This window comes from Corapipo altera, unplaced genomic scaffold (assembly GCF_003945725.1).
Source record: "Corapipo altera isolate COAL_440 unplaced genomic scaffold, ASM394572v1 23b, whole genome shotgun sequence".
In the NCBI taxonomy this organism is placed as follows: domain Eukaryota; kingdom Metazoa; phylum Chordata; class Aves; order Passeriformes; family Pipridae; genus Corapipo; species Corapipo altera.
Window position 1 is genome coordinate 5,700,454 of NW_020884885.1, and position 27,181 is coordinate 5,727,634.

The 27,181-nt window shown below is 40.7% G+C and overlaps 1 protein-coding gene across 6 annotated transcripts in view; it reads left to right on the forward strand.

Annotated features, from left to right (window-relative positions):
* Window positions 1-27,181, forward strand: part of RGS6 (regulator of G protein signaling 6) — a 265,004-nt gene that overhangs the window by 156,233 nt on the left and 81,590 nt on the right. For all 6 annotated transcript variants that reach the window (XM_027642017.1, XM_027642021.1, XM_027642022.1 and 3 more), the window contains one exon: window positions 2,673-2,772. In XM_027642017.1, the coding sequence (XP_027497818.1) occupies window positions 2,673-2,772 (100 nt within the window). The remainder of the gene's footprint in view (window positions 1-2,672; window positions 2,773-27,181) is intronic.

Genomic DNA, 27,181 nt, shown 5'->3' on the forward strand with positions numbered 1-27,181 from the left:
AGCATTAAGTGCCAGTAGTCAGACTGGAAGACAAGAGTAAGAAGGAGCCATTTGGGAAGGAGTTCCCTGGAGTAGTTTTCTTTATTTTTGATTTAAAATTGCAGCAGGCTTTTGTAATTGTGACTGAAACTGAAATTAATGGCCCCATTTGAGATACCAGTGCCTACCTGATTGCTTGAAACAGGGAATAGTTTAGGAAAAACAATGTATCTTTCTTTTAAGATAATTAAAGTTTTATTTTGCTTGAAATGGAACTTTTCAGAGGGTGTTAATGGCATAAATCATGCTGATGTTTCTTTAGCTTACAGTGAGCAAAAGAATAAAAAGTTTATTTTCCTGTATTGAAATAATTCTTTTAGCTTATTTTTCATTCTGAATTTTTCATTGAAGAGAAAAAAGAGAAAATAACAGTTTTACCAAAAATTATGCTTGTGACTTTTGAAGCTCTTAAGTGTTCCTGGAGACGTGGAGGACTCATAACACATTCTAGAGTAGTTCCCTCCTAATATGCATGGAGAAAATCTTCCTCTGATGTCAGCTACAAGTGCATACAAATGAAGGTACATAACAGAGAGGCTTTTTCATTGCCTTGCAGAAGTGGTTCTTAGTCTAACTGACCTCCTTGGATGAAGTTTAAAACTCAGAATGGAGTCAGGCTCTTCTCTGTGGTGCCAAGCAATAGGACAAGAGGCAACAAGCAGAAACTGATGCACAGGAATTTCCACCTGCATATGAGGAAGAACTTCTTTACTGTGTGACTGTTGCCCAGAGAGGTTGTGGAGTGCCCCTCGCTGGAGATATTCAAGAACTCTCTGGATGCAGTGTGCTCTAGGATGACCCTGTTTGAGCAGGGAGGTTCAACCAGATGACCCACTGTGGTCCCTTCCAACCTGGTCCACTCTGTGATTTTGTGTTCACCCTTCGCAGGCAACTGAGATGCCATTGTCCCTCTGGTAGGTCTGGCATTGGAGCACCATAGTCTTAGGTAGGTCTGAGTTGATGACAAGTGATGCTGTCAGGCTCCCCTCAACACAGTGAAATGCTTCTTGTCCACTCTGAAGAAGAGCAGTTACCCCTCCAGGTATCAGAGATGAGCAGTTCCTTCTCCAGATATCCTCAGATTGGAAAAAAGCCCTACATTTTTAATCAGCAAATAACTTTGAATAAAGCTCAGCTAAAGGGGAAAAGGTGGTATTAATTTTCATAGAGATTGGGTTGTGGAAAAAGTAGCATTATTCTATCGGAAATTAATTGTAGGTACCCAACTGTCATGTAACCTATTAAGTATCTCAGGATATTTTCATCTTTGTGACTTCATTCCCACTGAGAATTTGTTCAGGACATGTGTTAACTTACAAGTAATATATAAACAAGGTGTGAACAGTTCGGTTAAGTGGTAACCTAAAGTTAAAAACACAGTGATCAAATGCAGTGTCTGAAGTTGGCAGGGAGATTGTTTTACCACCTTGGGAAGACTTGAAATTAAACTTGTTTTGAAATGTAGGTGTTAAGTCTGTGAAAAAAAATCAGTTGTGCATCTAAATGAAGCGGCTTTCCGAGCTGAAGAGAGCACATTGAGCTCTTAGGCTGCCTTAGGAGAGAGAGGGCCTGTGCTCCCACCATGTAACCTTTCTGCTGGGGTTGCATTTTGTAGCATCTGTGAGGAGAAAATCTTTAGGTAAAATCAGAGCCGTATTCCCTGTCTGGCTGCCCTTGGCCCCTGTCACCAACAGCAGGTAGGGCTGTTCTGTCAGCTGCTTGAGCTAACAAAGGCAACAGCTTTGGGTTTATTTTTGTTGGGCTTCTGAGACCTTATTAACTTGAAGAGAGTTTTTGGAAATACTGAATTTCTGCACTGTGCTTCTGTTTAGCTTTTTGTTCTCCCTGATGTTGCTTTCAAGTAAATGTATGGTGAGTAGCCTTAAAAGGAGCAAAAATTCCTTCCCGTTTTAGAGTAAACAGGAGGAGAATTAAGCTCCTTCCTGCAGTAATTGGATCTTCTGATTGCCATGGCTTTTGAAGATGATTGTGTATTTTCCTGTATGTAATGGATTACGCATGTGCCTGTGAGCTAAAAGGTAGCCTAGCTGTGAAATTCCAACGAGTTTTTCTCTACAATCATTTTACTCTGGTTATTTACCTTGTAGGCTGACCACGGAGGTATACCATCCTAGCCTACAGCATGAGGCAGGGGAAGTCCAGTTGCTGTGTCTTGCATTCTTCTCAAGCCATAGGCAGTTGGTGACTGTCTGGGACCCTTTGGAAAATAAAAGCCCTTGCAAGGTTACAGTATTGAGGATTCAAATGAATGTGGGAACAGAGGTGAAAGTGGAATGGATGGAAAGCTCCTTAAGCTGGTTGAAGTGTAACCCAGTTCAACTGTGGAGTAAACAGCAGCTTTCTGTCACCTCTGGTCAGCAAAAAAAAGCACATTTGCAGTTGGCTTGTCAGTATCCAACCACTGTCTTCAAAGTTTGTCTGTTGTCTCAAGATTTCTAATCTCAGGGTTTAAATTTGGACGATAGCTGTGTCTCTAGGTCTGTGTTTGTGCAGTAATGCACATGCTATATTTGAAGACCATCCTACTAGCAGGCCTCCAAAGCACTCATGATATGTAAATGTTACAATCACTGTTTTGCATAAACCACAAAGCCTTTCCTTTCTTTTGACAGATTGAAGACATCATTACAAGAATGCAGGATGACAAAACAGGTGGAGTTCCCATCCGCACTGTCAAGAGCTTTCTGTCCAAAATCCCCAGTGTCGTCACTGGTAAGAACCCTGGTTAAAAGAGAAGAGAACATAAACTGGTACTTGCTGACTATAAGCAAACATGCTAAAGCCACAAAAAAGAAGGAACATAAGGAAAAAATGCCTCCATCTGCTTAATTTTTCTGCACGTTGTTCTGTTACAGGCTGAAGCATTGAACAAATATTTCTTAATTACGTTTTAATAAGCAAGCATTTATATTTCTTTGGGATGAGGTATTAAAACATGTTATATAGCTTTTGTGGCTATCAGAGTATCACCAGTCAGAGTCATTTCCTGTGACAAGGGTAGGGCAATCTTAGGGAAGAGGTCAGGAAAGAGAGTTGAATGTATTTTCTCATTCCTATGCAGATACTCCTACTGGACTTGAATTACAGGTAAAGTAATGTGAAATACCTTTCATGCATGTGTGCTGCTTTATTAAAGCTCTATGTACAAAAGCGTGGGTGGTGCAGAAACTGGGAGTGAGAGTACAAAACCGTTCTTCCTTGTATTTCCAGACAGAGTATCTTCCAGTGCAATGGAGACCTTTGCCATTGATAGATGACGAGTGATTCAGGGTGATGTGAATTGTATGGAGGATTTGTATTTGGGTTTCTGGTACCCATTTTCAAAAGTAGTATTGACTACAGTGGCAAAAAACTATTTTCCCTCTCTCCACCAATAGACCATTGTCCAGTGTGAGATACCCAACTACTCCTGACACTTTGAATTTATAATGTTGTGTATCTTTGTAAAGCAAATACAGTTTTCTCTATCTTGCTGAGTCTCTTTCCAAATCAGACCAGATACTCACACTGATGAGTCTGTTTAGGGAAGTTCCCCCCCCTCTTCTGAGAAGTGAGGGGCATCATTCTCTGTGACTGTGATTTCACTGCAGTAAAATTCAAATGGTCATTAAAAATGTAAAAGTTGCATTATTGCATTTAGACACCACCAATAACTGAGAGAAGACTGGCACTTCAAAGGGACCTTTCTCGCTCTTGGGATTTTTATCCTATTGTAAAGTAATGGAAAAATTCCTCTTGTCAACAGGGATGCTGGCAGTGCAGCTGGTGTCAAGGCATTGCAAAGAGGATTCCCTGCAGAGGAACATATGTGATACTTAAAGCACTTAAAAAATGTTTTTACTGTAAAAATTGTTGGACTGAGCAGAGTTTAAAGTTGTTTTGATTGATTCAGGAGAGTGATTTGATTTCCTTGCATCAGAAAAAATGTCCAACTTAAGCTACAGGAATGGAATACAAATCTAGAGGGTTCCTGGGGGTAAGTCAGGTAATATAAAAATTGGAATGACATTTTTACTTAAAGGCATCTCTGTCCAGTTATTTTCTTTTTATTGAGCAACAGGCGTTTCTGTTTGAAATTGATTTCAGAATGGTGACTCAGTGTAACTGGCAGTTTCGGGGTTAGGGTTTTACAGGGGAAAAGAAACATGAATCCAGAATGAGATGTGAAAATTATGTTACTAAATTGCAGGTTATGGCTGGATCAGGTATGAGCTAACTATTCATGAACGTTCCTGGGGAAAACAACTGGTTTTCTGATTTGAAAACTTATTGCATAAGCTCAAGTCTGCAATACACAGACTGGATGTCTTAGGATTGACTCAGCTAAAACAGGTTTCTGATATTCCTGTTCATATTCATAGCATTAAAAAAGTAATTGATCTAATCATCAAGGTACCTCATGTTACTCAAAAGAAAAAGGAAACGGGAGACCTTACAGCATCTTTAAACCATGGTTAGGAGCTCCCTGGCATGATTGAAACTGCTCCTTTGCACTCGGTTCTGGAACAGGAGGTGCAATTGCATTGTCTTGAAATGGTTGGTTTTCACAACACAGGGATTAGTGAGAGGGTGAAGATAAAATAAGAACAAAACCTCTCTCCAAAGCTCACAAAAAATTCTCAGATTTGGAGGGGAACAAGCTCAGTACCATTCCCTTCAGGTGAATGGAAGACACCTCCCTTTTGATGCATGGACAGTGCATGAAGCTTCTGAGTTTGAAAAGTATGGGAAAATAATAGCCCAGCTGAAAGCCCAAAGTGTTCTCCATTTCTCATTTCTCCTTTCAGATGCATAGACCTGCCTATTTGTAGACCAAAACCAAAATAAATGTATCTATAATATCAGTACTTGTGATGGGTGAAGAGGCAACAGCATCTACATTTGAATGGAAGCTGAGGACACTGCATTTGTTCAGTCTGGGGAAGGAAAAACTGAAGGGAAAGAGAGGCTATAAAGAAGACAGGATCAGGTCCTTTCCCTGGAGTGCATGGTGAAAGCACCAAAGACAATGTACACATGTTGCAGGGTAAGAAATCCCAACTAGATTTAGATTTAGGGAAAAAGTTATTTATGGTCAGAGCAACTGAGCTGGGCCCAGTGGCCTGGAGAAGCTGTGGAACCAGTGGTTTGCAGCTGTTCAGGGACCCCTGAGCCCAGCTGAACTGAGCAGTCTGACCCAAATGTGCACTTGGCCTTGCTTTGGATGAAGTTTGCACTAGACAACCTCCAGAGAATCTTTCCAACCTGAACTATTCTTATGATCATTGGATACTCAGTTTTAGTGCTTGTCTAATTCTGCACAAGGTCATGAACACAAGAGGAAGAGCTTGTATTTTCAAAAATGTGGTACCCCCTCTTGGGAAGAGCTTAATTCTAGAGCCTGGCATGCCCACACACTTTTTATTTCTACCTGAAAAATAAAACAGCAATACTGAGATGTGATTTACTTGGCAGGCTCACAGTGACTGTGATTAACAAGGATTTATTTTTGCTTGACACTTCTATTATAATTGCTTCTCACAGGAGAAATGTCAAATCTTAGAGAAAAAGAAATATTACAGGAGTGCTTTGGTGCTCTAAACAGGCAGCTCTGTTTATAGTACAGCAAAGTGGGTGTTTGATTTAAAGTTTGAATACCAGGGAAAGAACTGCTCATCTGTGTGTTGCTTTCATCTGTCCTGATGCCTTAGGTGTGAATGAGGCATTGGGTAATATGACGAGAAGGAGCCTCAGGGAGTTATCATTAATGGTCCTCTCTTGACAACAGGAATCTGGGAAAAATGATGGGAAAAACTTTTTTGAATGTATGATTAGTCTGTGTGGGGATACTGTGCCAAAGACACATTTTAATCTGCATTAGAAGTAGCTTTGTGTACCCACTTCTCCAGCTTTTGGCTCAAAGTAGGTCAGTCAAAGGAGGACATATCACACCATTATCTTCTTGGTTAAATCTTCACTTTTACATGCAAGCCATATAGAATGAAAGTAAGGTGGAACCAGTCTGTGTGGCATCTGTGTGCATGTGTCAGACATTGTCCAACGTTAAGTTTCGAGTATGGAGTGAAAAAATGCCTGAGGGCAGGTATTGAGTAGTGTTGTGATCCATACCCAGAATGGACTGTGAGCCAGTGCACATGATGGCAGTTGCTGCAATAAATGGAGTTGTACATTTGTCTTTTAGTGAGAAAAAATTTCCTTGGTAATGATTTTGTTTCTGTAAATGAATTGGCAATTCTCTATTTTCCCAGTCATCAGACTCTTGTAAGAACATCTCATTATACTAACTAGCAACAAAACTGTTTTTCTCATTTTTTTTTTTCAATTTTCTTGTAATTGCATCTTAAAACTAACCTCCTTTTTATTAGGAGTACCAAAACCACACTTTCTTCTCCCACTGATTCAGACTTGGTCCTATACAATGTTGCCAGAACAAGTCAAAGAGAAGTCAGTGCTGCAACAGCTAAGCTTTCCAGTGCAAAAAGCTGCCTTCATGCTTCCCAGTCTGCTCCACATTCCCAAACTCATTCCAGATTCTCCTGGGTTTTTTTTGTACTGATTCTGTGTACCAGTATCTTTGCTACCATAACCCAAGGGAGACATGCAGCCTAAAATCCTTGCACTGTTCTGCCCTCCTCCCAAGAGATTTTGAAACAGCTGCATTCTGACCCATACCCCCGACTTCAAGTGGGCCTGTCCCCATGGCTCCATTTTGAGTGACGCCTCCTCCTCCCAGCAGCAGTCCCCTAGCTGGTCCCTTGCTCGCTCACTGCTCCTCACCCTTACACCAACACTCAGTTCTCTTCTTGCACTGCTCCCAGAGCTGCCCGAGTGGCTGTGAGCGGACTGATGGGTTATGTCCTGGCTGCACTGTCTTGGATTAATTGCTGCCATGCAAGCTTCATGCACACAGCCCTGCCAGTACATTTCACTCCTGTCCTGTCATGTCTGTCTTATGTAAGTCCTGGACCTCTCTGAGCAGAAAGTGCCAGTATTCCTGAAATGTGCCAGATGGCCTGTCGCTACTCGAGACTCAAGAGCTAAACCAAATTTAAACTGCTGTGTGTCTCTTGTCTGAAGAAGCCAGCATGTATCTTGGCAAATGCCTGTGGAGTTGTCCCAGAACACATCAGAATGTCACTCACTCAAAGCAAATGCATTTGGCTGGAGTACAGAAATCCCACAGTGTTGTGAAAGAGAGACTTTATTATTGATAGTGTTCCCTGGTGATGTAGTTCAGGACAGACAAGTTCTGCTGGAGGATTTCACACACCCATTGTGAAATGAGATCCCTTGGAGCCAATCTTGAGGGTGTTGCCTTTTCCCTTCAGAGGAGCTCAAACACAGCTCTCATCCAGATATGGCAGCCAGAGGCACAAGAGAGAAATGAGTTCCTTGTGTCCAGGGTTTGAAAGGCCCCTGTTCAGATGAACTGTACAAAAAAAAGATGTTGTGGTGTGGGGAGCAGGACCAGGACTGGCAATGCTGGCCAGAGCCAGTACCCATCACCTAGCAGGTCCTGGAGAGCAGGCTGCAAGGCTGAGTGCTTGGTCAGAATGTTTGCTTTCTTAATGCCGTTTTTTCAGGGGTAAAACTTGCCTTGGTGCCTTTCAGAAACTACTTTCATTGGGACCAAAACCTCCATGAGCTGACTACAAATGGATTTGTCTTCCCCAGGCTGTCTGTCCAGCTGCTTGCATTGCCTACCTACAGGGCTTTAACTGCAGGACTGAGTCTGGTAAAGATTTCCCTCAACATCTGGGTAGTTTTGTTCTAGATCTTATTTTGTCTTTCCTCTGTAATTTTACTTTGAAAAAATGGGACACTTGAAATGTGGTACTGTCTCTTTTTCAGGCAAAGTTAGAAGATGTAGATAGTCCCAAATCTAAACCAAGTTCAATTTTTTACTAAACATGAATGAGCCTATTTAGTTAAAACAAGCAAACAAAACCTAGAAACAGACAAACAAAAAAAAAAAAAAAAAACCACAAAAAAAAGAATTGCCAAAACTTAAATCAATATCCAAACTAATTTTGAGGTGTTTATTGATTTGTAAATAGTATAAAGAACATGTTCATGGGTTAAAATTGACATATGTTTATACATGCATATATAGTAGCGTATAATTTTTGATAGTTTTTCACATTGATATACAGCAGATGCTGCACAGTAAATTCAATAGTTTAGCAGTTGCTTGGTGGAAACTGGCTTGCCAAATACTGGTCGAGCATACAAATCCATTTATTTCTCATAAAAAATCAATTGTTCTGAGCAAGTTGCATTTAAACTAATTCAAGTCAAGACTGGGTTTCGTTATAACAACTTATATTTCCTTCTTTTATGCATCTCTTCTTCAAATTGCACCCAGTGGAAATGTAATCCATCCATCCCTCAATAAGAAGTCTAGTATTTCAAAGCTGCTGTGAAACACACAGCATTCGACGTGTCAGCAATTACATGAGTAGCGCATGCCTTGCAATTATCTTTTATCCTGTAGCTTTCTCTTAAGCTCTCTATTCACATGCCAGGAGACAAATTAACCCAGTTAAGGAGCCAAAGACTTACGCTGTCTTCATCCACAGCACCCTCCTCCATCCCTTTTTCTCCTTAACTGCATCCAGTTTCTTACCTTTCAAAGTGTGAGAGAGATGACGGAGGAAAAGATGAAAATCAGCTCCCTGAAGTATAGCAATTCTTTGCCTGTTTTTAATATGCAAATCAACACCTCGTAAAGCAAAAGTTTAAAGGATTTGATTTGCAGAGGGCAAGGGGAATAGTAGATTAATCAAATAGAATATGGTTTTCAGAGAAGACAAAGCAACCAAAATTAACATTTTAAACAGTGAATATTCAATATATCTGCACATGTGTACACCTAAATACATGTAAATAGTGCGCAATTTTTCTTAAGAACAAGCCTAAGAGTGGTAACTGTTGCACTCAAATAACCAAAGACAGGTTTCTGCATTTGTAGGTGCAGAGTGAGGACTGCTAGCGTTGGTGTCTCACTGCCCTCTGCTGCAGCCAAGTTCACTTTGTACAGCTTTTCACAAGCTGTACTGTGTCTGTATTGTGCGTTCCAAGCTCAGGTGTAGCTTGTGTGGTGCGTTTTGTACGCCACAGTAGTGGTCCTCCCTAGCTGTGTGGCATAAACCCAGCCCAAATACTAGGGTATGTGTGACTTGACAGCTACGCTGAGCTTTGAGAGGAAGGATGGCTTTCATAGCTGGCCATTGATGCCACTTCTGCGTGTCTGCTTCATAGTTCTCCATCCTCTTCAGGATTGTTCATCTCCGAAAGCATGCTTGTACATCGTATGAAGCTTACACATCCCTTAAAAATGTGTGCATGCATTATGAGATAAATCCTAAATGATTAAATGAAATCAACCATCACTTAAAATTACCAAAATTGGGCATTTTACATACCCATGTTCTTTCATATGACAGCACTTGAAAGTAGTCATACCTGAGGTGGAAAACACTGGAGGAAATGCACATCACACCAGTGGGTGTATTAAAATCTGGCTTAGGCCACTGAAACACTTAGGAAACGCATCCTGAGGCTTTAGTATTCAGTCAGTAAAATGGTCTCTCAAGTGCCTAAATCCCTGAATATTATGAGAAGTTTAACTTCCTTATGTTATAATTATGAAGCTCCTTCCTGGTCCTACTTGTCCTTGCTGTATTTCAACCTCTGCATCTGCCAAGTGAAGCTATGACAAATCAGAAACGTAAATAATTATGCTGCATGGATATTCCTGTGGCCAGTGAAACTACAATGAAAAATCACCAAAATCACCAAATGGTCCAGCTTTATCTTTCTGCATTGACTTGTCTGTTTTTTCTAAACACCAGGGATACTGGCAAAAGGCAAAGTAAAACCAAGAAGACCTTCCAACCACGTGAGCAGAAATTAGAACACAAAATTATAATTTTTCTTATTGGTGAACACGATCATAAAAATTTCTGGGCTGGAAAGCATCAAATGAAAGCTTATGAGCCTGGAACAAAGCAGATCTATTAAAAATGGTTTAATTTTTTTTTACCCCTCAAGATTTGCTTTTAGGTCTTTTCAGGCTTTCAGTTGAGACTAAAAGCTGGAAGAGAGACAGATTCGTGATAAATTGCCTGCTGAGCTCCAGTGTTTAGATGAATTGGTAATTCCACCACAATAACAAAAAATATTACATATTAAGAACATTTTATTGCTGACTGCAGTTTTATTCTGAAACAGCATTTAGCTGATGGAATATTGTGGCTAATGAATAAAGCATTAAAAGGAAAAGTCAACAAATTTCAATGCCTGTAGAAGTACATACGGGTGAATGATAAATGCTTTTCTGCATTCATCTTGCAATCTTCAAAAGCGCAGCATTATTACAGAAAGTTCTTTCCAGATCTGAATGACACAGCAAAAGAGCAGAGATTAATTGAAAGAACTGTGTGGCTTTGTTTTTTGGATGTGAGTGTTGAGCAGACTGCACTCAAGCTGCAATACGTCACCTCTTCTGTCTTCACTTCATAGCAACCTGGGAGTTGTGTGGTGAAGGATCTACCAACAGTTTTGTTTTTTTCACACCTCTTGCTTTGTTTCTGCCCTGCCTCCAGCATTCCTGTGGGCTGCTAAGCATTAGATTCTCAGCAGAGCAGCTTTGCTCCTGCTGTGCCCAAGAAGCCACATACCCACCAAGTAGTATGTGGAGATTTGACCCTTAGACAAACCAGTTTTACTTTGAGGTACTGCAAAGTGCCCAATGGTAATCAATAGCAATGTGAAGGCACAAATCTTGAGTGTGGTTTAACAACTATTACTTTGAATCTATTGCTTTAATTCAATGCCATTCCAACCATTAGAAAAATAAACCCCTCACATTCATTATTGGGTGAATATGTCTGTCTCATTCTGTACATATAGTCTGTTCATTGTTATCTAGCATTCTTTGGCTTTTTTTAGTGAAAGTCACTTTCAGGGTATTATTTATTGAGCAGATTCTTACTTGCATTTTAATTAACGAGTTTATATTGCAAAAAACCCAAGAGTTTGTTCTGGGGTTCAATTTTCATGACTTTAATCAGTGTGTTATTGTAAAGAAATGCGGAAGTTAACTTCAATAACTGTAAATGCAGTCTCATAAATAATTTTTACACATCAGGTTTGATAGGTGAATGAGTCTTGTATTTTTTATATATTTCAGTTACAACATTGAAGTTACCAGTAATATAACTGTTGGTGCAAAGGAAGGGTTCAGTTTGGTTTTCTGCTTTAAATAGTACAAAGAATTACACAGAGCACCAGCTTATTTTTACTAGCCATAAATAGCACACCACTCAGAAATCACTGTTGCTGAAAGCTGAGTTGAGCAGTGAGAATATATCTCCAGAAGATGCTGTAGCTGAAGAGGATTGGTATAGTGCTAGAATAGGCAAACTGTATGGCCTGGTTTGTGTGGATACCCTGAATGATTGATGAATAACTTGTTTTATTCTCCCTGTTCCAGTAGAAATACGCAGCTCTGTGGTGTGTTATGTATTTGCTCTGCATAGTGCCTGAAAGTGCCATAGATTTGGCTTTAGAACCTCCTATAAGAAAAAGACAAACAGGAAAACAAAAAAGCTTTCAGGCTTCCCATGCATATCCATTATTATAAATAATATACTTTTGCATGTTTTCTTTAACTTTTTTTTTTTTTCCTGCATGGATAAATCTCTCAAAATTGCATGCTGGTTTCCCATGGATTTGTTTTGAGTGTGGTGTGGATTGATGAGCTTGGATATTTTGATGTATGATTCACTACCACATGCAGAGAAGAAAATTATATTTTGGTCCTGCAGAGAAATAAAACTAAGCAATTAGGTCTTCGTTCAGTTAATTCCTATTTGATGGCCGCATGCTTTGCTAGAAGAGAGTCTCAGGATTCTGTTCCATTACAAGGTCACTTGCACTATAACAATTTTCTCCATGCAGATACCTCCTCACTATGGCCAGATTAACTCTTACCTAGAAATGAGTAATAAAACTTGCAGGAAACTTTGAGAAGTTGGTTAATGTAAAATGCTAATTATACTCATGGGCAAAAAAATAACATAGACTGATAAGAAAAGTGTGTCTCTAGCAATGGAAGGGTTTACATCCAATTATTATGGTTTTGTGTTGTATTGGATAGGAAATCTGTTATTTTTGTACCTATTTTATTGTGGGTAGGATTGTCTCTCTTGTTTTTTTTCCCCTCAGATTTTTTTTTTTGGAAACACGATTGTTTGCTGATTGATGCTGAAACGATTGTCAAATAAATCTGAGTGAATAATTTCTAATAGGTTTTTCTTTTGTGGTATTTTACTTTTGAGCTAGGTATTCACTAATTTTCATTCTTATTTTCTGAATAGGTTAGACTGCCAGTGTTATTTTGTTGAATGCTATGTTTTTTTCCTACCAGAGAGATAGTGACAGGTGAGCTTTCTAAGGAAACAGTAGTAGCCATAGAAAAGAAATAAAAGTTACTATGTTCTGATAAAATTTTGATCACAAGACTATTCAAGGCTGTCATTGCTGAAGCCACTGATTTGGACAGTGCCATATTCATCAAAGCTTATTTCTTTTGTCAAGCAGAAAAAACAGAATCTGAAGACTAAATCTTTTGAAATATGATTTATAGTTCTGCACTGTAGTATCTCATGTTCATAATTTATGTCATTGCTACATGGGTAGTTCATTATAGTTTGTTTTCTTTGGGGTTTTTAAGTAGGAAGAGTTGATGTTAGAGTCCGTAAGAATGTTGCATCCTTGACACAGTGGCTTGCTTTTGTGGAGAGCTATAAGGGTACTTGGAGGTGACATGTGCCAAGAAGTTGAAAACAGACAACTTAAAAAGGGGAGAGGGGAGGAAAACCCCCACAAACAATTAAAACACCCCCCCCCCCCCCCCCAAACTCGACAAAAAAACCCTCTCAAAATGAGCTTGTTGGTATGCATGTGCTTACTGATTTCAGAATTTTGCTTTGCCCAAGTTTGGTGTGTCTGGGCACCATGTTGTGCCCAGCAGGAGCTGACAGGAATCAGCTCAGGCACTGCAGCCATGTGCCTAGCAATAAATAACATGGATGTAAAGGCTTACAAGTCTTAATTTGTGTCCTTGAACTGTTGCAAGTGCAGTGCATGTTCTGGGAGGAGAGGGCTGACTGTGGGTAGGCAGAGGAGGGATGGAGACCCTTGCTCATTGTGCTGACATGTGCAGCAAGAGGTTGCGGTGGTCCTTTCATTAGATCTGCATACATACATCTTTCCTGTCTCAAATCTTCTTTACAATTGTAGATCTTATAGGAAAGTATTAATCTTTAAAAATTCTTGGCATAAAAAAAGTCAGCTGTTACCTTAAAAAAGTTACTGTCACCCTTCAAAAAGTAGTAATATGCTCAAAAGTTGGTTTTTGTTTCTGGTCTGACTTTGTCCAGAGAACATTCTGGTATTATGGTTGACAATGAAGGTGTTTTTTTCTCCCCAAAAAGATACTTAGTTACTGCAGTGAAATAGCCACTTTCTGTTTATGTTTTTAATAAATTGTGCCCCTGAAAGCATGTCTGACTTCAGAGCACTTTTCCCAGGCCTTTAATTCCTCTTGTGCTTCTCCCCTTGACCCTTACCCAAGTTTTTAACAACCTTTTTGAACAGTGAGTTGTCATTAACTGCTGCACTAGTGCCAAGTCCAAGGGTAATGTAACCTCCCTGATCCTGCTCCACAACCACCTTACACCTCTGAGGTGGAGCACCACACTGACTACTCATGGTACCCATTTGCCTAATGGGGGTAAATTTCTAACATGAAGATGCCTATCAAGAAAGGGTATGGTAAGCACTCGGTTACTTTTGTTCTTATCCATGATACATAAGCAAATTAATGAGTTTCTGCTTTTTAAGTAGTATCATAGAATCATAGAATATAGTGTCAAAAGCTTTACTGAAATCAACTGGCTGCCATTGATCAACTAGGTGGGTTACCTTGTCATAAAAGTGGATCATTGCTGTTCACAAGCAAAGATCAAGGAGTGCATCTTTCCTAGTCAGCTCCCTTAGTACCATGAAGTTATCATCCAGGTGTTTCAAGAGTCTTCTGGACCTGCTTGTACCAGCTGTGGGGTATTCCTATAGTATGTTAGCATATCTGAGCACTATCTCTGTCAATGACTTACTGCTCATTTGTTCCCTGTTCAGCCAATTAGGCTGAGGTGCTTGAGGCAGAAGGGTTGCTGTAGCCAGCATTGTAGAGGGAGAGCATCCCCCTCACAGCTCCTCAATCCCCATGGCTGGGTGCTGGTTTAGAGCAGGTCAGTTTGGATCAGATATGAAGCCTTGAGCTCACACCTCTCTGCACAGGGGGAAGCCCTCTGGCAACCTTGACAACCTCCTCAAAGCTCACAGATGAGACTCTGCTTCATCATTCTATAATGCTGCTCTCCCCTCCCCATTCCTGGCAAATTTGTCAGGGTTGTGACAATAAAGTTGGGGAATAATGGGAAAATCAGAACAGTATCTAATGCAATGAGAGGAATAAAGCTCAAGAGCGTACCTCTTGCAGCCTCTCTACTGTATTCAATCAGTGTGTTTCTGGAGCCCTGTGCAAGTTAGATTTGAGCATAACTTCTAATTAGGTATCTGGGTCATGTTTGACACGCTCTTGGTTCAGCATTGACGTTTCTGCGCTCCTACTTAGCTCTAAATTTGCCAGCTGTTTTCCTTAAATAATTCCACTTTCCACTAAAGGATTGTGCATCTTATGTAATCACACCCACAGTAGAGTGAAGGCAGTCATAGGGACACAGAGGTAGAAATAGCTCAGTGTTTTACACCAGCCTTGGCATTCCTTAATTGAATCATTAAAATTTGGATTCCCACCTCTGCTCTGACAAGCTGCTTTAGCTCTGCTGAGCTCTCATTCATAACATCTAGACTGTGTCAATTTAGGTACAGCTCTGGAAACAGCTGTCCTCTGTGCCACTGAGTCCTCTAGTCCTTGTCTGTCAACTGTTTAATCCAGAAATGTCAAGATTAAATTCCCTTTCATTACTTCTCTTCAGTAGTCAAAGGATTTCTTACCAGTTTGGATAGATTCAGGAATGAGCTGCATGAGTTTTCTTCAAAATAGTCTCAGGCTATGAAGCATTTTCTGAAACCAGGGATCACATTATGCGAGCTGAAATAGTAGCAGCACTATAGGAGCAGATTGTGAGAGCAGTGGAAAGGTCTCTCTGGGGTGTAGGAAAAAAACTTTGCATGTGCAGTATCATGCTGGAGGTTTGTCAGTCTGAGACTACTGTTGTTAAAGTAGGGTTCATTCCATTAGAGTCCATGCTGTTGAAATAGAGATCTTAAAAAAAGATGTCTTGTTTTGTCACCACCCACTCCTCTTTCCTGGGATTCCTGGGCTAGTCTGTTCATAGAAAAGGCAATGCCCATTTTAGAGACAGTTTATTTGAGATTTGCATCTGTATATTGCAGTACATTTTTACATTTTTACTAGCACATTTTTTAAAATGCTTATATTTTAAAATGAAGAAATCCCGATGCTCCTCCTCCTAACTCCCCCTTTAGTCCCTCTCACTGTTGGCAGATTCTACACAGCCTCACCCACTGTGGTTTGCTTCAGGCCCACAATCTTTTCGTTCCTCACTTAGTACCAGTAACCATCAGCACCTTCTGATGTTCTCCTTCTCGTCCCAGCTTCGCACTTTCCTCTCTCCACTTATGCTTGGAGCAGCCTCTCACAGCCTGCATACCAGGTACATTGATGATTATTAAAGGGGTGCTTTCAGAAAGCTTTTGCATATTTCAAGTGCCTTTCATTTTTCCAGAATGAAAGCCCATATTAACCACCCTTACACAGCAATGAAGAAGTTAAGACAGGTTAAACACAAGCAGCTGAGCTCTTTGCCTGTGGTTTCCTGTGGGCTTTGTATCTTCAATTGCTAAACTGTGCAGTCTGACAGCACCTTTCTGAGGTTTTAATATAACCATTCCCACAACTGATGTTAGACATGAAGGAGGTAGCTTAGGTGACCATGGAGACCTAGATACAAGACCATCCCTTTCCTAGCTGTCATGAATGGAGTCATAGCAAACAGGATGCTGACAGAAGCCACAGTACCAATACAGCCCGGATGATGAACAGATCAAGAGCAATCCTGCTGAGAAGGATGTGGGGATGCTGGTGGATGAGAGGCTGGACATGAACTGTCAATGTGCACTGGCAGCCCAGAAGGCCAGACATGTCTTGGGCTGCATCAAAAGCAGCATGGCAAGAGCTGAGGGCCCCTTTACTCCACTCTGGTGAGGCCCCACCTGGAGTTCTGCATCCAGCTCTGGGGTCCCCAGCAGAGGAAGGACATCAACCTGTTGGAGTGAGTCCAGAGAAGGGCCACAGTGTTGATTAGAGAGATGGAGCACCTCTCCTATGAGGAAAGGCTGAGAGAATTGGGATTGTTCAGCCTGGAAAAGAGAAAGCTTTGAGGTAACCTGATTGTGGCCTTTCAGAACCTGAAGGGAGCCTATAACAAAGATGGAGATAGACTATTTACAAGAGCATGGGGTAACAGGACAAGAGGGAATGGCTTCAAACTGACAGTAGGTTTAGATTAGATATTAGGGAAAAATTCTTTACTGTGAGCATGGTGAGGCACTGGAACAGGTTGCCCAGAGAAGCTGTGGATGCCCAGTCCCTGGAGGTGTTTAAGGCCAGGCTGGATGGAGCTCTGAGCAACCTGGTGTAGTGAAGGGTGTCTCTGCCTGTGGTAGGGACAGTAGAACTAGATGATCTTCAAGGTCCCTTCCAACCCAAGCCATTCTATGATTCAATGAAAACAGTCCACATTTCTCAGGGATTATAGCAGATGTGCTCTAATGCATGGCAAGACAGCACATAGGAATGGGGGCTTGGAGGTATGTGAGGAGAGGCTGAAAAGCTGTCATGATTGTGATGGTCATCTACAAGTGCATATTTTCACCTTTGGCTAACAGTGACTGTTAATATGGACCTGGAGGTTTGCCCTGAAAAACGGGAGGGGTATCCTTTGCAGATAATACCTAGAGAGGTTGATTAATATGCTGCCACAGCGAGAGGTAAAACCTGCAGATGCTTTGCGTCATGTCTGCATAGGTCCGTTGAGCCACCTTCCTGGCTTTGCTAAATTAAAGTAGCATTTGCTCTTCAGCTGTGTCACTTGACAGTACCTGATCAGCTTGACTGGGTCTCTGAACTTGTTTCTGCCTCTCTTTGCTGAGGGAAGGAGGCAGTCACAGTTCATCCTGTGTTGTCCTATTGCATAGCAAACTTGATTTCTGGAGAGGCATTGCAGAATTCCACTTCTAATGAAAACCTACATAGAATCACACATTAACATGAATGGAAGCTTCCTTTTGTTTTGTTACATAAGCTTATCTTTTTTTTTTGTTTGTTTCTTCTTGGTCTTTTTAGGTCAAGCTTTCGGTGCTAAAAATTGTAATTTCATGGTATGTTTTGATGGCATGGGATCCTATGCAACCTATTCTCTATAAATAATCAGAGGTGCCAGAGAGGGCTGTAGAAGTGATGATAATTTGCAATACCATTATTTTGAGTGAGAACTTGCTGAAGGGCCTCTGGAGTCTAGAGGGGCTGCGCTGTATGTGTTAAGGGAACTTGCTGCAGGTGCTCTATTCTGAGGTGGATTTCTACAGAACAGTTGTGAGAGAGACTCTGCATGATCTCTGCTGGTGTTGGGATACAAGTTTCCTGAAACAGTAATTTCCTATGAAGCCAGGCTACTGTGGGTATCCATGCATGCAGCTGCCCTTGGATCACCCTGTGATGCAGACGATACCTTTGCAAGCTCCCTGTTGGTGCTAGGAGGGACAGAAGATAGGGCATGTGCTTTTCAGGTGTGTTCTTTCCCTCCTTCTTCTGCCTTTTTCCTCATAACCTGCAGCTGCTGAAGGCACCGATCTCACCTACTGAAACATGAGTATACAGAAGATTTCTCTGAAGTAACACTTAGCTAACATGGAGCAAGTTATAGGTGTGAACTGCAAAAGGCAGGCTCTAAGGGGTGTAGTGAGAATGCCCACTTTGTGTCAAACCAATGGCCACCAGCAACCCTGTAGCAGATACTGAGGATCATATATAAGAACTAAACCAATGTTTAGCAATACTGCGGAGGTATATTCCTCAATCTCCAGCTGTCTGCCAAGACAGACAGGGTGGGGGACACAGTCAGATGTTTTGCTATTCCATTTTGATTTGATTTGTATTTGCATTCTTCAGAAATGTGGAACAAATGTTTTTACCTCTCAGTAAAGATAAAAAAGCCTTCTAGGAAATAGTTTGGAATATGGTTATAATATATCCATCATTTTACACTGGCATACATAAAATCCTGCAAATGTACACATAATGTACTTTTTAGGTTGTGGGTGACAGACACAAAGGTGTACTGTCATAGACATGGATTTTGGTGTTTGACTGGCGGAACATTCAGGTTAACATGTAGATGTTTCAAGCAGTCCTTTGCTCCTGACTAATGCAGCAAGTGACAGTGGGACTAGATGAACAGTGTAAGTCACTTTCAAATAAAATATTCCATTGTATTCTAGTCAAGTAACCATCCCAGCTAGTTAGTTGAAAAGGCTGGCTAAGAACATGCTTTTGTACTTCTAGTGCCAGGGAGAACCAACTGCTTTGTCCAGGAAGATCCTGCACTGTTTACCCTTAGCACCCAGGACATTTCACCCTTACTGTTGAGGCATGCTTGGTTTTCATCTTTCTCTGCAGTTCAAGGAAGTGATTCACCCTTCCTTATCCCATCAAATCCCACCTGAACATTCTCAGCTTGTTACTATCCTTGTTTGCCTTTGACATCACTCCTGTTTTCTCTTATTTTCTCTGGGCTGTGCTTAAATCATGTAAATGGCTTTAGCCTTTTATGCTTGTTTAGGATCATGCTGAATGGTGGCGTTTTGATGCAAAACTTGTGTGTTTGGTTTTTAGATTTTGGATTTATAGATATAGCTGGAATGTAAAAAAAAATCAAAAATCCACCAAGTGTATGGTTTACAGTTAATCAAATCCTACAGAGCAATTTGTCCGTTTAACGTTGCATTATTTAGTACTTTCATGAAAGAAATGATCCAGTTACCCTTAAAGGACAGTTTTAATATATGTCATCAGTCATTTTAGAAGAAATCTTTGCAGTACTGGAATTAACTGATCTGAATTACATAGATCTTTATTTTACTGTGTATGAATTAAAATGTTTGCACGTTGTAGATGTGTTTTTTTAAAATACATAATTGTACATATGAAACCATAACTAAAGAAAAACATATGTCCAGATTTTCCCAGAAATCTTAATCTGATTTATAAAATTCTGACTGCTGAATTGTAAAGCAAAAGGAAATAACCTGATGAGTTATAGAATTTATTTTAGGCCTGTATGCCAGCTCAAGAAAGAGATGAATGTTTGAAACCAAGTGCAGGGTCCTCCAATATCTGTGTGGCTAGGTGAAACACTTGAAGCACCTTTGAAAAAGTAAGCCTGGCATTAAAAAATGGCTCAAACTATCATGTCGATACATCTTGTTGAAAGCAGGCTGGAATGTAGGCTCCTGAGGGCCTTTTAGTTTTGAAAACAGAACAAAGGACTCTAAGTAAAGTTTTGAAATTTGTGGCCAGCTTTTCTTTTTTTTTAATACAGAAAGGTTGTCTGTAGGACAGCTTTTTGTCGTGTTGGTATTTTGTCTGGGGTTGACATCCTTTGCAGTCAAAAGATGTAACAAATCTGTTTAGGGGTAATTCTCAAGAGCATACATGGTTATTAGCCTGCCATGGCCAAGTTACAATCAGAGGGAAATGTCCATGTCTTTGTGTATTCAGGGAGGCAAAGGGTTGCAAACAACTAGAGAGAGGAAATGGAGAAGCAGGAAACGAGGTGTATTTGTCTTGCTCTCAGAATTACTATGTTAGAATACGAAATTACAGACAACATACAAATACCCAATAATTTAGTTTCATAAAAGGGAGTGTTCTAAACCAGCATAAACATATAATTACTTCAAAATAGGTCTAAGACAAAAATGTGCATGTAATAACCAGATGATAAAACTGCAGAGATCTTAATGGGGGAAAAAAAAAAAAGATCTGAGTGTGTTTCTCATAAATGCAGGGTCCTGGGGTGAAAGTGCAAAATAAGCAGAAGATAAATAAGGCATTTCCCTGCTCAGCCTTTGCACACCTGTTCTCAGATGTAACCTGATGGTGTGACCTGTTGTATTTTACCATTATTTTATAATTCTGTGTCTTGATTGCCTGGTGCCTTTTCTTCTTGCTTCTTTTGGTAACCTGTGAGTGACTTCAGTGGAGATGGCATCCCTCTGTTTCCGGGGCCGCAGAGAGGACACTGCTCCTTTCCTCCTGGGGTCTGTGTTCGCTGCTCTTATCTGCAAAATCAGTTACATCTTAAGAAGATGAGCGGCACTTAAACAAAAGTTGCGCGCCCCATCTGGTTTTCCAGGGGCCTCACCTCCCACTGCAGTCCCCGGTGCGCCGGCGGCAGGCGGGTTTCGGAGCAGGTACTTGAGCGCGGGGCACTCGCCCGTCCGCGGCCCCGACCCTGGCGCTGCCTCCCATTCCGTGGGCAACACTACCACCTCCCGGCCGCCTGCCCGCCCTCCCCTGCCGCTGCCCGGCCCCGCGGGCTGCATCAGAGAGCGATGCGGGGAGAGCTCAGCCTCCCGGAAGCTTGGGGCAAGGAGGAGGAAGGATGGACAAAAGGTGAAACGAGGGAAGGAGCGATATGCATTTTAAATGAGAATGTGATCTGAAAGTATTGGAAGAATGTTTGTAATACCAGGAAAGATTTGTTTTCATTGTAATAAGCGTTGATTTTGCCATAAAATCCAGGTGGTGTGGTCCGGGTTCTGTAGTCGGTGCCGGGAACTTTCTAAATTAGGTTTCTAGCAGATGTGCTCACACCTGTACACCAGCCTTTGCTTTCCGTCGCTGTTCCTCGAGGCGGAGCTGTCGCTGTGTCACCCGTGTCAGCCAGCTCACTGCACCACCGGTGCCATCAGTGCTCGCCCAGCGCCTGCTGGTGGGGCCCCCAGAACATTGCAACATAAACCTGAACGGCTGTTCAAGGCAAACACACGACTCTTGTGAGCACCAGTGACATGTATTTAGTTTTATTTTATTTTATTTTTCATTTTAATATTTAAGGGAAGGGTTTTTTTAGAGTATTTACATTGTTCTAGTTTCTGCAGTCACTTGTGAAACTATTCTCTGAAGATATTTTAAGACCCCTCTCCCAGAACTTCTGAAGAATTAAAATGCTTACCAAGACTGTACAGAACACAGTATTGCTGGCTTGAAAAAAACTTTTTGCTTTACATAGAGGAGATTTTGAATTTTACCTATTTGGAAACTAAAGGCAGCAGAATGTGTTTTAATGCATTACAGGGCTGTTTTTTTGCAAATCTGCTCAAGCAAACTGTTTCTGCTGAGAAATGCTGTAAGGTTCGAGGTTGTTCCTGCCACACTCACCAGGACACGGCTGAATTCAGAGCGCACAAAATATCTGATGTATATAACTGATGTGCCCAGTGGTATATTTCTAGAGAGCAAAACCAGACTGGGTTTGTCAAGAGTTAGCAGAGACAGTCAACAACTTGCTCTTGTGACTTGTGAGATTTCCAGAAAGAAGTGAGTGAAACTGCTGAGTCTCAGACCGAGGTTGTTGGATGGAACTAGGCAAGCAGCAGCACTGTTCGGTTTCTCTCATTGCTGTCAGGTGTTGCATCACGAAGCTCTCTGAAACAAAAGAGCTGCTTTGGAGCAACCCATCAACTTTTCCAAGTCCAAACCTGTACTTACATTGAAGGAAGTTAAATAATATGTTACTTTTCTAATTCTTGGAGGAAAAAAACAGAGAAAGAAAGGAAGGAAAATATTTTATTACATTCACTCTATCTTATTTTGAAAACAATCCTTTCTAAAATTCATAGATACTTTGCAGTTCTAAGCTACTTGTTTTGACATTAGATTCAATTATTTAAACTGAATTGTACTACTTCAGTGCAGCTTTCAGCTTTGCAAAATGCTTCTTGCTTTCATAGGTTATTTGGTAAAGTAAACTTGAAGGATTTACCAGACAGGAATTGCAATTTTAAAATATAGGTATTTAAGAGATGATGATTGTTATTTTTACAACTTCTATTATAGTGCGCATCTCTGTGAAACCAATCAAATGTAAGGAAGAACAAATAATTTACCTATTTTGAACTTGTTAATTATGACTAACAGATTTGTGCTTGTTGATTGTTTCAGTGTTGTCATTAAATTCTTCTACACATTTAAAATTCCCACTGTTACATATCTCTGCCCAAATTTGAAATGCAGGAACAAGCTGTTGCCAGCAAAATCAGTTGCTCCTTGCCAGTATAAGTACCTTCAACATATGGCTTAAGGAGCCCTGTTTAAAACACGGCCTCTAGTGTTAGTGCCAGTAGTGTCTCTATGTTTTGCATGGCACTAAGTAAATTGTCAACAATTGCTATACGGTCGAAATTCATCTGGCATTACCCTTCACTAAAAGAAATTATATGTGCAACCTTAATCCTACTGGAGAATTGTCCCTGATTGACTGCTGCACCAGTATAGAGCTCCAGTGAAGCCAACTGCACTCCAGGGCAAGCCAGCATTATAAATGATTGAAAGACCTAGCAGGGGAAGGGGTGTGAAAGCTGTACAATATTGAGTATTTCATTTTAAGGACAATGAACTCCTGGAGGGAAAAAAGCTACAGATGTTGGGTCATTTAATTTTCCAGGTAATGTGACTATTACTGAATCACTGCAAACACTGTGTGTGGTTCTCAACCTTTCCTGAAGAGTTAGGGAAAAAAAGTGTCAGGGTATGTCAGGGTGAAGTCGGTTTCTTAGAGAATTTGGTGATGCTAACTATCCTTGTCTGTATTAGAGATCACAGATGATAATGTTACTGCAATTAACATGGAAGTGTGTGATCTTGGGAGAGATCTATTATGGCCAGAGCTCTTTAGGAGGTTTAAAAATTGACTTCTGCTAACAGAATTACTGTGGAAAATGGTAGGAATCCAGCATAGGTAAGGACTACAATGCCAGATCTCCTAGTAAGTAAATATCGTGCCAAAATCATTAAAATGCTGCAGCTTTCAGATCACTTTGCTGTCTTGCACAACTCAGTGACATTTACACCTTTGCAGGGAAACTGTTGTAACACTGATGAGGAAAAGGAGGATCTTGATGTGACAGCCTTTGAAGCTCAGTTTGTGAATGAGGACGTAGTGCGAAGTGACCTGATAGTCGCATGCTGAAGTACACCAGTCACCTTCTATATTTTATCAATTTTCTTGTTTCCTGGAGAAGAAAATTTGCTATTAAAAGTATTAATATGTGATTAAAATTACAGAAATAGTGCCTTTGATTTAAAGGCTGTGCACATGAATTGAATAGCGGTAAAAATGTTTCAGCACTAACAAGATCTGACACAGGAATCTTCAAAAGCCCCAATTCCAGCAGTGCTCAGAGTTGCTTCCTTTGCTGTTTTGTTGCCAAATCATTTTGACAATGTGAGGAACAGCGCCTAAACACTACTATATGGCAGGGAGCCAAACTGCTGAGCTATGTCAGCCACTTCAGTAGTCTGAGTAATGCAAAGGCAGAGCACCCTGAAAAGCAACTGTAAATTTATGATCGATAGTTGGTGTAAAGGTGCATCTCAAGACATCCTGAGTTCTTAGTGATTTGTAAAAGGTGGTAATTTGTGATGCTACTACAAAATGCTGTTACTACTGCTGCTGGGTACTGCAAGGTACCATTTTCCTGCCTCTTGTATACCTCTATAACATCTTGCAAGGCAACATGCTTATCTTCTGTGGGTGTTATAGGAGGGAAAGGTATGGGTTTGAATGACACAAAGTGTGAAACTGCCAATTTTTTTTGGTTTTTTTTTTTTCAGTTTCCTCCCATACTTCTAGTAACAGCAGTTTGATCTGAGTTGTATTTGAGAAGAGAATAAGATTTGGGCACAGGTCACACAGTATGTCTAATTTAGAGCATGCCAAATTCTAGCCAAGTGAAGTACCAGCAGGGGGGGTTGCACTAGGGGATATAGTATATTCTGGGTTCTGGAGGGCATGCACGTTTGGGTTTATCAGCACGTTTTTTGATGTCAGGTCTGTCTCTAGATAGCACACACATGATGGCAGCTCATGGTTTTCCAAGGCAGGTTAGGAATATTTAGCACCAGTAAATCAGTGTGGCTGCCCCGTGACCAAGCTGCTGCTTGGTATCTCTCAGTGTGAGCAAAGGCCAGTGTGTAAGCAGTCAAAGGCACTAAGTGTCGGGTGTGAGGGCTGGAACGATGTGACACAGCTCTGTTGAAGTGTAGTGAGAACAACGCTGAGGCTGGCATAGCACCAAATGCTTTATAGCAGTGCAGGTCAACTGGAAAAAGACCTTTTGCTGGTATCGCTTTTTTTCCAGTTGAGGACCTGGTTTAAGCTGTCCTGGCAGACCTCTTTTGCTGGGATTAACTGTGCATCCATTAAGAGGTTTGCTAACTCAGCCTTACTAATACCACTGTGTAGAGCAATCGGTTTAGATCCAGGGCTTTCAGATAGTGGCATCCTTCTGGTCCTCCACACTGGCTACCTGCTTTTAGGTATTGGTGATGGGAGGGTATTGCAAGCCAGAAACCTGTCTTTGGGCATGTCTGCTGTTACTTTCTTTCTTGCCTTGTAAAGCTACCTGAACTATTTTCAGATGGGCAGCATTGTAAGGAAATGAATCTGGCTGTGATATCTCTGAGATCTTAAGATCCAATTTATCTTTGTTACCTGGGTGAATTAGCCCACGCAGAACTCTGCACTCTCTTGTCATTCATTGATTCCTGCCTAGTGAAAATCTCCTTCTACAGGTCTGCATTGTAGAGGGTACATGAGCTTTGGTAGCCTGGCCAATATGATGAAAAGGCAAAAGTCCCTCTGAATAGCAGTTCAGAAGAAGGAGGTATTAATAGGGTGAAAGTACACAGGAATTTGGATTTTGCAATTCTAAATCTCCATCTTTCAAATTTCTTATCTGTTTATATTTAAAATACAGACAGGAGAGATTGTATGTGTGTGTGTTACATGTAAAATGCATATTGGAGACAATGATCAAATTTACACTGCAGTGCTGGTGGTTAAATTACAAATTTGCAGGCCATTACTTTGTAGGTGATTTCAAAGTGTATTAGCTCTTGGTTGCTAAAAATTCTGATTCAGTTCCTAAAGTACTCAAGCAGCTCTGTGACTGTGGTTTGTTGCCCTTTGCCTGGGCCCGTTCCCTGAGCTGACTCCCTCAGCTGCTCATCTTCTCTCCCCACCATGACTACAGATGCCTTTGGCATTTTCTGTCTCCTTGGAAGATCATCTTCTGTCAGTCTCCCAACAGCTCAAATGTCTATCAACACCTTGCAAGGCAGCCACGAGTGTGGGTGATGACTTCCTGTTGTGAGAGAATTTATTAGTAGACTTGGTGTTAATTTTGCTTCAGGAACTAGAACATGCACAAGCCAAACATTGGAGTTGTTAATTTTAATAGACTTCAGATAAATCTGTGATCAAATTATCATATGGGTTTGTTTACACGGATGTGGACACTCATATTTATAAATACCTTGCATTGTTGTCTGGGAAAGGCAGAGGATCAGAGATTTTGAAACTATTAAATTTACATATATTCCATCCATGTTGTTTTTTTATCATCTTGGAATGTCCACAGGCAACTTAGCTCCATATGCTCTTTTCCACATTCCCACCAAGCCACCAAGCACCATTCTTACTTCATACAAAGTAATAAGTTTTCAATTTTTTTTTTTAAGAAAAATAAATTGTAAATTCAGGCTCTCAAAAGTTACAATGAACAAAAGACTCCTCAGAAAGTTTGGCTTCTTTGATCAAAAAGGGGTAACACTCCTGCTGTTAATGGTTGTTAATAATTCACAAACAAGATTTAAAGTGAGAATAACATAAAGGAAAACTGCTATTGCTAGGAGCTCTGAGCTGTTGTAGCTTTGATGATGCTCCTTAAGCTGTTGTAGCTTTGATGATGCTCCTTGCTGACACTGAGTGGTGCAATTACCACATGCTGGAGGAGAGCTGCAATTACCACATTTTCTGAATCAACTGCTGAGATATTTTTTTAGTTGGCATTCGTATTTATTTATGTACTCATTGTACGTAAATTTTAAAAAGTGCTTCCCCAATACTTGTAACAGAATACCAGAGAGAGACATAGATATTTCTTTTTTTTCCCTACCATAAAAATAATCCCTACTGTGAGCAGTAGTCTGTACTTCCAACCTAGCTGAAATCACTGTGGGAGGCAGTGGGGAGCTCTGTGTAAGAAAAATTGTAGCATGGAGTGCTGGGGGCCTTGAGAAATTTTGTATGAAATTGTTTTGCCCTTTATCATGAGTGGTGTTCATTTGTTTATTTTCGCAAGCACAGTGGTAAAATTGGGGATAATTAACCTTTTTGCTGTGGATTTACCAAGGACTCAGAGCTGTTTGGGGAAGGACTCAAATACATTTTTTTCATTAAATAGTGTGATTGCTGTGATTGGCAGCACAAAAAGCAGCTTAAGTGTCTGTTCATACACCTATGAATGTATTCTTAGGTCATTTCAGCTGCTTGTGATTTTTTTTCTCCTGTCTTGCTTTTCTGATAGAAATATTTAAAGATTGCTCTGAGTTCGGGAGCAAATTGTTTGGAAAATTTGGTGCTAAAATGAGTTCATCTATTTTCAAGAATGAAGTGACAGGACATATTTTCACCCCTTCATCAAAAGACTGTCTGGACCCTGAGTTTGGAGATGATTGACAACAGAGACCAGGCACGTAACTTGTTTGCCCATGGAATGTGTCATAGCATGTATAGTAAAAGTCTAAAAGGGAGCTGAACAGTTCAAATTTTCAGATTTTGTTTTGGGAAAAAAAACAAACAAGAAAACAAAAAAACCCCGACCCCAGTCAGACCACAAAAAAACCCTCACCTGCCATGAAAAAGTATTTACTACTTTC